Source organism: Microcaecilia unicolor, chromosome 1 (assembly GCF_901765095.1).
Source record: "Microcaecilia unicolor chromosome 1, aMicUni1.1, whole genome shotgun sequence".
Lineage (NCBI taxonomy): Eukaryota > Metazoa > Chordata > Amphibia > Gymnophiona > Siphonopidae > Microcaecilia > Microcaecilia unicolor.
The window spans coordinates 465,831,572-465,846,835 of record NC_044031.1 but is presented as its reverse complement, the minus strand read 5'-3'; the positions used below and the strand labels follow the sequence as shown (position 1 = coordinate 465,846,835).

Genomic DNA, 15,264 nt, shown 5'->3' with positions numbered 1-15,264 from the left:
TTATGCCCCCAATATTTTCGAACGGAATTTCTTTTGCAAGCTTATTGAACTTTTGGCGCCTCATCAGGAAGGTAATATTATCTTAGGAGGGGATTTTAACTTGCCTTATGACCCTCTGATGGATAAGTCGACCTGTGTTGCAGGGAGCCTGCCTCAGTACGCTAGGGGTTTGCCTTTTCTGTGTAATACATTGGACTTGATAGATGTTTGAAGAATTCTTCATCCCATGCAGAGACTACACACACACATCTCGGGCACACTTGACCCAGTCACGCATAGACTATTTTCTTGTATCCCATACCCTATTTTCAAAGATTCCATCGACGGACATTGGGCCCCGTGAGATACTGGATCATGCCCTTATCTGGTTACAGTTGGAGGTGGGTAGGGGGACACGTGCAGGGGGGAAGTGGAGGTTCCCGTTAGAATTGTATAGAGATCCAGCATTCCTGCTTTTCTTGAAAGAGAAATGGGCGGATTTTGCACATCATAATGGAGGACACTCACAGCAATATGGTCTATACTGGGAAAACGCAAAAGCGGTAATGAGAGGAGAGATCATCTCGTATAGGGTCAGAAAACGGAAAATTAGAGATAGGAAAATACTACATTTGGAGAAAAAAATCCGGCAGCAGACAACATTAAGGGAGTTCCCGGACGGAGGGGGCTAGACGGGCTTCTTTTGGATTCCCAGAGGGAACTGAATGAATTGCTTCATCAGCGGGCAATCAAGTCTAACATCTATTATAAATTTTAGCTATTTATTCATGGGAATAAGGCAGGGGGGTTGCTGGCTAGGTTGACGCGAGGCAGTAGAAGGCCCACTCACAAAGTACAGGTGAGGAAGCCGGGAGCGGGGTGGTATAGAGACAGCAAGGATATCGTGACCCATTTCCAGAGATTTTATTAACTCCTTTATCAAGAGCCTATGGATGTGCTTGACGATGGTGATCTTTATCTGGAGAATACCTTGTTACCTCAGGTCACTGCAGCGCAGAAAATGTTTCTTAATGCAACTATAGGAGAAGGTGACCTTTTATTAGCACTCCAACAGAGTAAACTTCATAAGGTTCCAGGCCCTGATGGGTACAGTATAGAATTCTATAAACTGTTTTATGAGCATATACAGTCACATTCCTCAAGATCACCCCAGATTGCAAAAATTGTAAAAAGGGATCACGACACAACAGAGCTTGAATCTCCGAGATTCATACGTGCCGATGGCATACCCACCAAAAACACTGTCTTTAAGGTGAGATCCTTATCAGAAGCCTTCCACAAAGGCTCAAAAGGCACCCCTTGCAGCACCTGAAGGACTAAATTAAGGTTCTCGGCCAAAAAGAGCCGACACAAAGGAGGACGCAGATGAAGAACACCTTGCATGCCCAGATGAGCAGCCAGGGATAAACCCGACACCCAGCCCCAAAAGCAGGCCAGGCCGCAACCTGAGCCCGAAGCAAATTATAAGCTAACCCTTTTTGCAAACCGTCTTTGCAAGAAGGCCAACAGCTGAACCACCAATACCAGCAAAGGCAACCACATGTGAGCCTCACACCATGCAACAAAATTAACGAGAGGAGAAGCCGGGCACACATCCTGAGTGCAAGAAACAATCACGCCCAAATCCGCTGCTGCACTGATGGCTCCGAGAACAAACATCTGCTTGGACAGGCCCCCAACACTGTTCGACGCTTACCACAGCAGGAACAGAACTTAACCACCTCTGCCGAACTGGGAATTCGCCCCCCCCCCCCCCCCCCAAAAAAAAAAAGAAGGGTAATATGCACTCGAGGGAGAGCTTGGCCGTCCCACGAAGCAGCAGTGAAACAGCCAAACGGCTCACTCTCTGAAAACAGCCCACACAGCACAAACAGTGCTGAAAACCACCAACAGCATTTACCTCTGCTAAAATCTTTTTTTTTTTTTTTTTTAAGAACTTTAATGGGGATTCTGTGAGGAAGGCGAAGGTGGTAAAAAGGCTGTAGAAAGTCTTCCAGGGTGGGAGAGGGACCTGGCCTCACCAGGTGTACCCGCTAAAGCTGGCACCGCTCAGACTAGAACCCCCAAGCTTACTGAACAAGAAATCCGGAACAGAGGCAGAAGCCACATGAATCCAGGAGTAGGCAGAAGACCATCCACTCACCTGCTGGAGATAAGAGAATACTGAGGATTCCAGGAGCACACCGTTCAATATGGCAGAGTACAAATCAGTGTTATCTCCACCTGCTGGTAGATGGTCACAAACCAGCTGTCTATGGATTCATCTGCTGCTGACGCTAAGGAAAAGCAGGACTCAGTGTGCAGGGTCAGAGGTTAGTATTTCTTGTATTAGAGCCCTAGGCTACATAATTTAACTGCTACAGTTTTTGCTGTGTATAACCAATGACTGTAAACTTCATTTCTTTATTATATAGCCTTGGAATATAAATTGCATTCCTTTTTCCTAGGGCAGGGTAGGCAACTCCGGTCCTCGAGAGCCGCAGGCAGGTCAGGTTTTCAGGATATCCCCAATGAATATGCATGAACTTGATTTGCATACACTGCTTCCATGGTATGCAAATCTATCTCCTGCATATTCATTGTGGATATCCTGAAAACCTGACCAGAGTTGCCTACCCCTGTCCTAGGGCAATCAGCTGATCAGTGTTCTGAATAACAGGCCCTCCCTGTCCCCCTCCTATGTCCATTAGCAGAGCTCTGATGGGGTCCCTCCTTTTAAGTACCTTGCTGTGTGTGGGAGAGAGAAGCATTTCATTCCTTACCTCAGGAGCAGATTGTCTTGGGCTGCTCTGAGGAAGATGGGGTGCACAGTTAAAGGTTTAACATGGGCATCAGATACCCTTTGGTTAGTCCTTAGCCCTGTATGTAGAATGTGACTTCTTTTGCTTATTCCCGTGGGGGAAAAATAGAAACATTTCCAATCTTCTGGCTCCTCCCTCTCAAAAGGCCTGGTTTTCACAACAAACAAAATATGCACATAACCTCAATCACAGACCAAATATAATTATAATCATCAATGTTCTATCAGAACTATAATCAGGCATGATAAATGCTAAACCTAAGAAACACCGAGATGGGTGTTTCACCAATCACTAAAGGGATATGTTTACTATTACTGTAAGCAAAATTCACCCTTCATAACTTACCTAGTACTGGACAGTGATCTCTGTAGAAAGAACCTCCTTTGGCATCTTGGACACATTTCAAATCAGACTGGGAAAAAAATGAAAATATTTGAAAGGATTTAATAGGTTACAAAAATGTTGATCCTGCCACATGATCAGTTCACAACTCCAAATTTAGTATCCATAATTAATGAATTAGTATCTATTATCTTTCAGAGCCACACTATCACAAGACCAATTGAGGTTTCTTTCTGAAAGCTTTCACACATGCATAGAAGCTTTCTGCATACATTTCTGCTGCATATAAAACTTGTACAATTAAAAGTAAAAAGAACTCTCAGGTGGGTGAGGCTTGTGTGGGTCATTATAGTTTGGGTTACTTAGGATTTTGTTACATAGGCATCATCAGGGAACAGCACCAGTAGATCAAGAATTATGATTTCTGACAAAAAAACAGCTACAATATGCCATGCAGATGGACCAATACCCAGAAGATATTGTCAAATAAACAAGGGTCAACTAGACCTGACTGCCAATGGGGAAAAAAATACAATAAAACATGTTTTATTTTATATCACTCTTTTCAAACCTAGCCCAAGAAAGATACAGACACGAAAATCAACAGAAATGGAACATGAACAGCAGGGAGTTGGTCTCTATTCTGCAAACAGGCCTCATAAGATTGACAATCCAAATGTGAAAATCCACGCAGGAGGAAACATCAAGGCAAAAGCAACAATATGTGGGTTAAATTCTATACTGAACCTGCCAATTTTTCCAAGGGAGAGACTTTAGAGTGGCAACTAGTGTTGCCTTAACAAGTCCTTTCAATGTCAAACTTGCCAGGATACAAACTTGAGAGGTTCAATGTGTTATCTAATCAGAAACTGTACTTTTGGGTCACTGGACAGCACTGCCCATTCAGATTAACAAAAATAACAACAAAAAAAAACATTGATTACTTCCCATATTATTTAGTTTGCTCTAAATATGAGACAGCTGTCTTGCATTCAGCATGTAAATACAATCTTCCATGCATGCTGGTAGGGCAACAATACTGCAAAAAGATGAAATAATTACAAAGAAAATCAAACACCAACTTTCAATTTATTTATTTATTTAATTACATTTTGGCTATAAAGTACCATTTCATTCACAATGAATTTAGTGCGAAAGTCAAAAGCATGGCAGGACCAAGCAGCTCAACCCACTGGGCAAAATGTGTACTTGCAGAATGGCACCTTCAGTGGGGGCACTGTAGTTCCACAAATGTAGCTAATCCATGAAGTCTGACCAGCACTGTAAAAGCTGACTTTCCTCTTCACTCCCTACCCTAGTCAGTAGGAGAATAGGTGACATTTAACATAGTATTAATTTCCTGTGCATGGGGACCAGACTAGAGAGTTGAATGGGGACAGAAATCTAACCCATCCCCGCCCGTCCCTATGGGAACCTAAACCAATCCTGCCCGTCCCCGTGGGGAATGTAACCCATCCCTGCTGCAAGTAATCTCCTCCATCCCAGCAACCGGCCCGCCCAGCCCTTGCAATGCCGTAATCACCCTGACCCCCCCCCCCCCCCCCCCCCCCCCCCAGAAAGCGAGATTCTATAAGCAGTAGAAATTCTAGTAAACATAAAATAAATCATTTTCTTCTGTACTCTGCTATGACAGCAGATGTACAGATTAGGACCCAAAGCAATCCATAACAAGTCAGAAACACTGCAATCCACTCAGGGCCTCCACTCAAGGTGCCCAGCGCTCCCACCAGGTGCTGTGGAGGACTTGTAGCCCTTCTGCATATCCTCACAGTTCTCTCTGGGGTGACTCCCAGGTCCACCCCGATCCTCCCAGGGCCCTCGCTCAACGTGCCCAGGGCTTCCAGGTGCTTTCTGGCTAAGATCAGGTGATCCTCAGGGGGAGGAATGCCGGCTTCGGCCTAACCCCTGGTAAGCCTTTTCTTGACTGAGAGGTGCACAGCTCTCCCACGGCTGCCTTTCAGGTGCAGTGGAGGACTTGCAGCTCATCTGTATATCCTCACAGCCTTCTCCGGTGTGACTCCCAGGTCCATGCCGATTCACTCAGGGCCTCTGCTCAAGGTGCCGCGCGCCGGGGCATTTTCTCTATAAATTTATATTTTCTCCCAGTTACTTCTTATGGCTCCAGTACAGTTTCTGTTCTTGATACTGTCCCTTAATAATCTGTTTCTCCATCTGAAACCACTGTACACTGCAGGAACACATAGCCCACCTTCTGCTTTCATCATCTCACCATCTCTTTTGTCCTCTTCCTTCTTCTCAGCTCTCAACCTTCAACGTTTCCTTCCTTCCATTCAACCATCTCCTTTCTATCTGAGTACATCTCGCCTTCATCACTGTCATACCTCTCCTACTCTTCTCCGTACTCTCTTGCTCCATCTCCTGCTGTCCGCTGGGGACATCAATCCCAATCCTGGTCCTCCACATCAGCTCTCATCCTATTTGTGCAGGTCACATCATGATGTCTCCAATCTAATTTCTGTTCCTCTCCTCCCCCCTTCTTCCCTGCCTTTTTTGTGTGCTCTGCGGAATGCCTGCTCTGTAACAAACTTTCCTACATCCACGACCTCTTTATCTCTCGTACTCTCCATCTGTTTGCCCTAACTGAAACTTAGCTTTGCCCTGAAGACTCTGGTTTTTTTTTGTTACATTTGTCCCCTGCGCTTTCCCACTCATGGCAGGCTCAATGCGGCTTACATGGGGCAATGGAGGGTTAAGTGACTTGCCCAGAGTCACAAGGAGCTGCCTGTGCCTGAAGTGGGAATCAAACTCAGTTCCTCAGTTCCCCAGGACCAAAGTCCACCACCCTAACCACTAGGCCACTCCTCCACTCTTCAGTAGTGGCCCTATGCCATAGAGATCATCTTTTCTCCCATACTCCTCACCCGGTTGGCAACAGAGGTGGTGTCCGGCTACTACTTTCACCCTCTTGTAGATTTCAACCTCTTCTTCCACCTCAGTCTCACTGCATTTCTTTCTTCGAAGTCCAAGCCATCCGTATATTCACTCCTCTGCCTCTCCCGAGTAGCAGTCATTTATCAACCCCCTGATAAGTCCCTTTCATTCTCTCTCACTGACTTTCACGCCTGGCTTTCCTTCATCTCCTTCCCTCATTCTTGGGGATCTTAACATTCATGCTAATGATCCCTCTGACTCTTACGCTTCTCAGTTTCTCACTTTACCATCCTCTTTCAATCTTCAACTGTGCTCCACTACCCCCCACTCACCAGAATGGCCACTGTCTTGATCTTATCCTCATCTCAAACTGCTCACTCTCCAGTTTCTGTGCCTCAGCTCTTCCCCTCTCTGACCATCATCTGATAACTTTCACACTTAAACACCCTCCTCCCTAGTCCCGTCCAATCTTAACCAATACATTTAGGAATCATCAGGCTATTAACCCTTCTACTCTGTCCTCCAATGTTTCAAAAGTCTTCTCTACCACTATGTTATCCAAGTCTGTCAATGAGGCTGTCTCTTCCTATAATACTATTCTCTCCTCTGCTCTGGATGCTCTTGCTCCTCCCATTCCCCGTTCTATAAGGCGTACCAAACCCCAGCCTTGGTTGACCTCTAGAATCCGCTATGTTCATGTGCCTGCTCTGCCGAACGCCGTTGGCCAAAATCCCGTGCCCATGCTGATGTCATACATTTCAAATTCTTACTGACCTCCTTCCAGTCTGCTCTTTTCCTTGCCAAACAGGACTATTATATCCAGTTGACAAATTCTCTTCGCTCAAACCCTCAACGTCTCTTTGCCACACTGAACTCTCTCCTCAAAGTGCCTTCACCTCCAACTCCTCTTTCACTTTCTCCCTAGACTCTGGCTGAGTACTTTCATAATAAGGTTCACAAGATTAAACTTGAATTCTCAACCAGGTCACCTCCACCTCTCCTTCCCTTAGTCCATTCTCTCAACCCTCCAACCCCTGCCTCCTTTTCTGAAATCACTTAAGAGAAAACTGCACATCTTCTTTCCTCCTTGAAACTACCTACCTGTTCCTCTGATCCTATTCCCACCCACCTACTTAACACTATCTCTCCTACTGTCATCCCTTTTATCTGTCATATCCTCAATTTTTTTCACTTTCCACTGCGACTGTTCCTGATGCCTTCAAACATGCCGTAGTCACACCACTCCTTAAAAAACCTTCATTGGACCCTACCTGTCCTTCCAACTATCGCCCCATTTCCCTCCTCCCTTCCCTATCCAACATACTTGAACGTGCTGTTAACCACCATTGTCTTGACTTGCTTTCATCTGAAGCTATTCTTGATCCACATCAATCTGGCTTTCACCCCCCAATGACCTGTTCCTGGCCAGATCCAAAGGTCTCTATTCTATCCTCATCCTTCTCGATCTATCTGCTGCTTTATCACTGTTGATCACAGCCTACTCCTTGATACGCTGTCCTCACTTGGATTTCAGGGCTCTGTTCTTTCCTGGTTTTCTTCTTATCTCTCCCATCGTACTTTTAGTGGATCCTCTGGTGGATCCTCCTCCACTTCTACCCCACTGTCAGTTGGTGTACCTCAGGGATCTATCGTGAGACCTCTTCTTTTCTCCATCTATACTTTTTACCTTGGTACTCTGAGCTCATCCCATGGTTTTCAGTATCATCTTTATGCTGATGACTCCCAGATCTACCTCTCCACATCAGGAATCCAGGCCAAAGTATCAGCCTGCCTGTCTGACATTCTGCCTGGATGTCTCACCGCCATTTGAAACTAAACATAACCAAGACTGAGCATCTTATCTTTCCACCTAAACCAACCTCTCCTCTTCCCCCATTCTCTATTTCTGTGGATAACACTCTCATCCTCCCTGTCTCGTCAGCTCGTAACCTTGGGGTCATCTTCAACTCTTCTCTCTCCTTCTCGCCACATATTAAGCAGACTGCTAAAAACTGTCATTTCGTTTGGGAGGAAGTGACATCATCGTCGGAGATGGACGCCTGAAATCAGCACTCCGTTGGGGTGGTGAAGAAATTTGCTATTTTCCCTGTTTTCAAACTCCGAATGAAGAATAATTGAAACCAGTGAGAGGAGGCCTGATGGCGACAAGGAAGAGGCTCGAGAAGTTTAAATATGCTGCGGCACAAAGAGGAAAGACGGCGAACACGAGTCGCTCCACGCATAAGGCGAGCGTCAAAATCGCCGCCTTAGACTCGGGGTCGGAGACAGAGGGCCCAGCGGAACAGCAAGAAAGCGACACCGAGCTCATCAAGCAGGAGGTAGCAAGATGCAGGGCCGGTCTTACGCCAAGGGGGCCCCGCGCGGCGCGCCTCAACTCTGCCTCCTCCGCTGACCGCTGCATCCCGCTCCGCTCCCGCACCTGTGCTGCCCACTCCCCCATAGCCCTCGTTTGCTTCCCGTCACCCTGCCTTTAAATATTGTATTTTTCCTCGAGTCGCGGCGCCAGCATTTGAAAGTAGCAGGCTCCAGCTTTCCCTTCCCTCGCATGGTTCCGCCCTGGCGGAAACAAGAAATACATCATGCGAGGGAAGGGAAAGCTGGAGCCTGCTACTTTCAAATGCCAGCGCCGCGACTCGAGGAAAATGGATGACTGGGGTCTTCCTCAGCCTTACAAGTGACCAGCGCCTGTGGAGAGAAGATCGAGGGAGGTACCTTGCTGGCATCTAGTGATTGGGAGAGCTGCCCTCCCACTTGTTGGTGCGCGGGAGGAGAGTGAGATCTTCGCTGCATTCCTGGTGCTTGCTTTCCGTCAGACACCAAGGTAGAAGCCCCTGACATCAACGGGGCTTTCCGTAGCCTTACAGGTGATTGGCGCCTTTACAGCACTCGGCCGCAGGGTGTGGTCAAAAGGGTATGCCGAAAGGGGCTCCGGCTCACCCTGCTTCTTTGGAGCACCAAGGAGCCCCTAGGGGGTGTTTTATTTACTTTGTTGCTCGCTTTATTTCTGATAATGGGGAAGCATGAAAGAACTGTTAAACCAAAGTTTTCCACTTCCACAGCAAGTGGCCTGCTGGACAAACATCTGATCCTGGTGGGTCAAAGGACATCACTGGACCTAAGGTACTTTCCCTGATAGATGTTTCGCTCAGCCCCCATAATATGACTTCTCCTCTTCCTGTTTTATCTCTGTTAGCTGGGGATTCCCAGGAGGTTCCCCTGTCTCTAATGGGGTCCCAAGAGAAAATTGCTCCTATTCAAAATCTTACATTTGTGAAAATCCTGATTTGATTCAGGTAACCACCTTCCTTAGGAAATATTTTAGGGAGGTTCTTGGTCTTTCTAACTCTGATACCATTCAGTTGAGTAACTATTATTATTTACCATCTAAGAAGAAGCTCTCAGTGAACTAGCGGGAGGTGGATCAATTAGTTTCTGAAGTGGATCTCACAGCATTTCTGGAAGATTCACAAGATATTATTATATCTAGATCCACCATTCTGGTTACTTTCATTAATGAGAATGATAAATCACTTCTCTTGAAAAATTTTTCCCTGAAGATGTAAGCTTTTATGGTATAAAGGTTAATGTTTTTCTTGATGTTTCCAGGGCTACTCAGCTTCGGCATAAGGTTTTTATGGGCCTGAAGCCTAAAGCAGTGGCCCTAGGAGCAATTTTAAAGTTTCCATGTAAATATATCATCACTGATTAGGGGAAGAAGTTTGTGTTTTGGGAAACTTTGCAATTGGAAGATTTTATTAAAGGTCATGAGAAATTATTGGTCTGGTTAGGAACCGTATGTGTATGATGCTAATGGATAAGCATACATCCCCTAATTTGATTTTTCTTGGTTAGAATTATGTATTTTGTAGTCTCCCTCCTTGACGTGGGCTTGAAGGCAATTGGTCTTGAAATGTATTCTTCATTGATGGGTTTCTGTAATTTATGTCTTTTTCTTTTTGTTTAGAATTCTAATTTTAAAAAAGTACATGGACGTCAAATGTTTGTGCAAAAAAAGTGACTACAGTGATACATGAGGGGTGTAGAAATTCAAAGGAAAAGTGCACAACTGGGAAAAAGAGAAGGACTGGGGAACATGATGATATTGGTGTGCAATTGGGCACATGAGAATTGTGATATTATGATCCCTTGTTTCATATTGTTGACGGTCTGCATTTTCCGTATGGGTGGTATATTGGTGTATTAGATTCTGCCCAGTGTAATATTTATTGTACAGTAAGGTTCTGAATGTGTTTTTGCACAAAGTTGTGCATAGTGTTTTGCAGTTGAGCGATTGTGGTTTGTATATGCTTGAGCAACCACTTTATTCTTTCTCATATGATACATATGTAATATCTAAATTTAATTAAAAGGTATTAATTGTGACTATTTTATTTTTACTTTTTTTTTCTGTGTGTTGTCAGACAATTCTGGATGTGAGCTCCCCCCCTGGAACTACTAATTGTAGTGGATTTGAACTGAATAATTTCTGGGGAGGGGGGGGTTTCATGTTAACATTGTGCTTATTATTTCAATCAATTTTTCTGTATAAGTTTAGCTTCATTTGTCTTTATTTGAAATTTCATAAATAAAAAATGTTCTAAAAATTGAATAATCTTATCAATGGGGTGGAGCTAGGGTGGGGGTGGGGCTGGGGTGGGGCAGGGCTAGGGCGGGGCTGGGATGGGGCCCCACCAAATTGGTCTGCACAGGGCCCCGCACTTGCTAAGACCGGCCCTGGCAAGATGGTTCAAAACGCTGAAAGCCGAAATGCCGGCTGTTCGGAAAACAATAAAGGAGGCAGTCACTGATATCCAGAAGGAGGTGAGGGAGATCGGCAACAGGGTAAAGCAGGCTGAGGAAACTCTGGAGCAGGTGGAGGAAGAAGTGGAGGAGCTTCGCAATGCTCTTACAATCATGAAAGCGGACAGAGCAAAAATGCAGCTGGAACTGGAGGATTTAGAGAATCACTACAGAAGGAGCAATTTGAGATTTAAGGGGATAAGAAATCTTTCAAAGATATCACCAAAACAGGGAAGATAGGGTATCCTGATAGTGAGGTTGCAAAAAAGACCGCAGATCAGGTGTCCTTAAATAAAAATAAAAATCAGACAAAAGATTGGAGTGGAGGAGTGGCCTAGTGGTTAGGGTGGTGAACTTTGGTCCTGGGGAACTGAGGAACTGAGTTCAATTCCCACTTCAGGCACAGGCAGCTTCTTGTGACTCTGGGCAAGTCGCTTAACACTCCATTGCCCCATGTAAGCCGCATTGAGCCTGCCATGAGTGGGAAAGCGCGGGGTACAAATGTAACAAAAATAAAAATAAAAAAAATAATAAATTAATACTGTCAAGTACTAAGCATCATGTAAATAGGAACAACAAACATAGTTTGAAATGTCTATATGCGAATGCCAGGAGCCTAAGTAATAAGATGGGATAGTTAGAATATATTGCACTAAATGAAAAATTAGATATAATAGGCATCTCTGAGACCTGGTGGAAGGAGAATAACCAGTGGGACACTGTCATACCGGGGTACAACTTATATCGTAGTGATAGGGTGGATCAAATTGGTGGAGGGGTAGCATTGAATATTAAGACGAGCCTTGAATCAAACAGATTGAAAATTCTGCAGGAAACAAAACATTTCTTGGAATCACTGTGGATTGAAATTCCATGTGTAAAGGGGAAAAGGATAGTGAAAGGAGTGTACTACCGTCCACCTGGCCAAGATGAACAGACGGATCCAGAAATGTTAAAGGAAATTAGGGACGCAAACAAACTGGGTAACACGATAATAATGGGTGATTTCAATTACCCCGATATTGGGTAAATGAAACATCGGGGCACGCTAGGGAGGTAAAATTCCTTGATGATATCAAGGACAGCTTTATGGAGCAGCTGATACAGGAGCCAACGAGAGAAGGAAAAATTCTAGACCTAGTCCTTAGTGCAGCGCATGATCTGGTGCAGGAGGTAATGGTGCTGGGGCCGCTTGATAACAGTGATCATAATATGATCGGATTTGATATTAGCTTTGAAGTATACATAGGAAATCAAATACGTTAGCGTTTAACTTTAAAAAAGGAGACTATGATAAAATGAGAAAAACGGTGAAAAAAAAAAAAAAAACTTAGAGAAGCGGCGGCGAGGGTCAAAAATGTACATCAGCAATGGATGCCGTTCAAAAACACCATCCTGGAAGCCCAGGCCAAATATATTCCGCGTATTAAAAAAAGAGGAAAGAAGACCAAACGACAGCCAGCGTGGTTAGAAAGTGAGGTGAAGGAAGCTATTAGAGCGAAAAGAAAATCCTTCAGAAAATGAAAGAAGGAACCGACTAAAAATAATAAGAAACAGCATAAGTAATGTCAGTCAAATGCAAAACGCTGATAAGGAAGGCTAAGACAGACTTCAAAAAACAGATTGCGTTGGAGGCAAAAACACATAGCAAAACATTTTTTAGGTATATTAAAAGCAGGAAGCCGGCAAAAGAATACGTTGGACCGCTAGATGAACGAGGAGTAAAAGGGGCAATCAGGGAAGACAAAGCTGTAGCGGAGAGATTAAATGAATTCTTTGCTTCGGTTTTCACAGAGGAAGATTTGGGTGGGATACCAGTGCCAGAAATGGTATCTGAAGCTGACAAGTCGGAGAAACTTAATGAATTCTCTATAAACCTGGAGGATGTAATGGGGCAGTTCTACAAACTAAAGAGCAGCAAATCTCCTGGACCGGATGGTATTCATCCCAGAGTACGATAGAACTGAAAAATGAGCTTGCGGAACTATTGTTAGTAATATGTAATTTATCCTTAAAATCGAGCGTGGTTCCGGAAGATTGGAGGGTGGCCAATGTAACGCCAATTTTTTTAAAAGGTTCCAGAGAAGATCTGGGAAATTATAGACTGGTCAGCCTGACATCGGTGCCAGGCAAAATGGTAGAGACTATTATTAAGAACAAAATTACAGAGCATATTCTAAAGCATGGATTAATGAGACAAAGTCAACATGGATTTAATGAACGGAAATCTTGCCTCACCAAGCTACTACATTTCTTTGAAGGGGTGAACAAACATGTGGATAAAGGTGAGCCGGTTGATACTGTGTATCTGGATTTTCAGAAGGTGTTTGACAAAGTACCTCATGAAAGACTCCAGTGGAAATTGGAGAGTCATGAGATAGGAGGTAGTGTTCTACTGTGGATTAAAATCTGGTTAAAAGATAGAAAACGGAGAGTAGGGTTAAATGGTTAGTATTCTTAATGGAGAAGGGTAGTTAGTGGGGTTCCTCAGGGGTCTGTGCTGGGACCGCTGCTTTTTAACATTTATAAATGACCTAGAGATTGGGAGTGACTAGTGAGGTAATTAAATTTGCTGATGACACAAAGTTATTCAAAGTTGTTAAATCGCAGGAGGATTGTGAAAAATTACAAGAGGACCTTACGAGATTGGGCGTCTAAATGGCAGATGACGTTTAATGTGAGCAAGTGCAAAGTGATGCATGTGGGAAAGAGGAACCTGAATTATAACTACGTCATGCGAGGTTCCACGTTAGGAGTCACAGACCAAGAAAGGGATCCTGTTCAAACTTCTTCTACTAACCTATAAATGTACTCACTCTGCTGCTCCCCAGTATCTCTCCACACTCGTCCTTCCCTACACCCCTTCCCGTGCACTCCGCTCCATGGATAAATCCTTCTTATCTGTTCCCTTCTCCACTACTGCCAACTCCAGACTTTGCGCCTTCTGTCTCGCTGCACCCTACGCCTGGAATAAACTTCCTGAGCCCCTACGTCTTGCCCCATCCTTGGCCACCTTTAAATCTAGACTGAAAGCCCACCTCTTTAACATTGCTTTTGACTCATAACCACTTGTAACCACTCGCCTCCACCTACCCTCCTCTCTTCCTTCCCGTTCACATTAATTGATTTGATTTGCTTACTTTATTTATTTTTTGTCTATTAGATTGTAAGCTCTTTGAGCAGGGACTGTCTTTCTTCTATGTTTGTGCAGCGCTGCGTATGCCTTGTAGCGCTATAGAAATGCTAAATAGTAGTAGTAGTAGTAGTAATACTTGGAATACTTGGAAGCAAAAATGAAACAGTGATAGAATATTCACATAGCAAGCAGTCTGAGGCAACAGATTTATTTTCCACTGAACATAATTACTACTACTACTTATGTCTCGGCGGCCATTTCAAGCAAGCGGCAGTGGCGAGAGGATTAGCGGCAGTGGGCAGAAAAGCATGGGGACATTTCCGGTCCCGAAGCAAGCCACTAGACCACCAGGGTAATCTGAGGTAAGTGTGGGGAGGGAAAGCAAAGCTCCGTTAGTTTTGCAGTTCCACAAAAACCCTGCAGGACCCAGGTCCATCCCCGAGGGATCCCCGTGGACCTCAGTCCTTTCCCATGGGATCCCCACAGGATTCCCGCTATCCCCATTCCAGTGCAGCTCTCTAGACCACACTTGCAACAGAAGCTTTAACATTTAAGATAGTGGCACAGCCCATAACGTGACACTGGCCCCACACACATGAAGCTGATACTCTGTTGTGTTGCACACTTCCTGTCGGCAAGTTGGACAGGTGGGTAAGGTTGCACAGGGCTTGCAGGGCAGAGTCGATCATGGGGAGCTATATCTGTTAACAGCTTTCAAGAACAGGAAATCCACGGAAGTGGAGCGCTTACGGGCCTGCAGTAGAGTGGAAATTACCTTATTTGAGTAGCCTTTATCTCTCAATTGTGCCCTCTCAATCGCCATGCCATAAGACCAAAGCGGCAGGCGTCCTCCATGGCCACCGGACCCTGTGACAACAAGTGCGGAACAGAGGTAACGGAAAGGGAGCCTCCAACAGCATCTGTCGGAGGTCCGCATACCAAGGCCTCCTGGGCCAATCCGGGGCGATGAGCACCACTTCTCCTGGATGCAGCAGAATCCGCAGCAGCACTCGCCCTATCAAGGGCCATGGAGGGAAGACATACAGCAAGCCCAGGGGCCACGGTTGAGCCAAGGAATCCAACCCGGCAGAGCGAGGATCCCTCCGTCTGCTGAAGAAGCACGGGACTTTGGCATTGGAACTGGACGCCATAAGATCCATCATTGGCTTGCCCCATTTGGTACATATCTGCAGGAATACATCGTCTGCTAGTTCCCACTCCATTGGATCGATCTGATGCCTGCTTAGATAG

The 15,264-nt window shown here is 45.1% G+C and overlaps 1 protein-coding gene across 1 annotated transcript in view; it reads right to left on the bottom strand.

Moving 5' to 3' along the window:
* Window positions 1–15,264, bottom strand: part of MIB1 (mindbomb E3 ubiquitin protein ligase 1) — a 262,296-nt gene that overhangs the window by 179,808 nt on the left and 67,224 nt on the right. Inside the window, 1 exon segment of the mRNA XM_030213434.1 lies at window positions 3,147–3,213. Within this exon segment, the coding sequence (XP_030069294.1) occupies window positions 3,147–3,213 (67 nt within the window).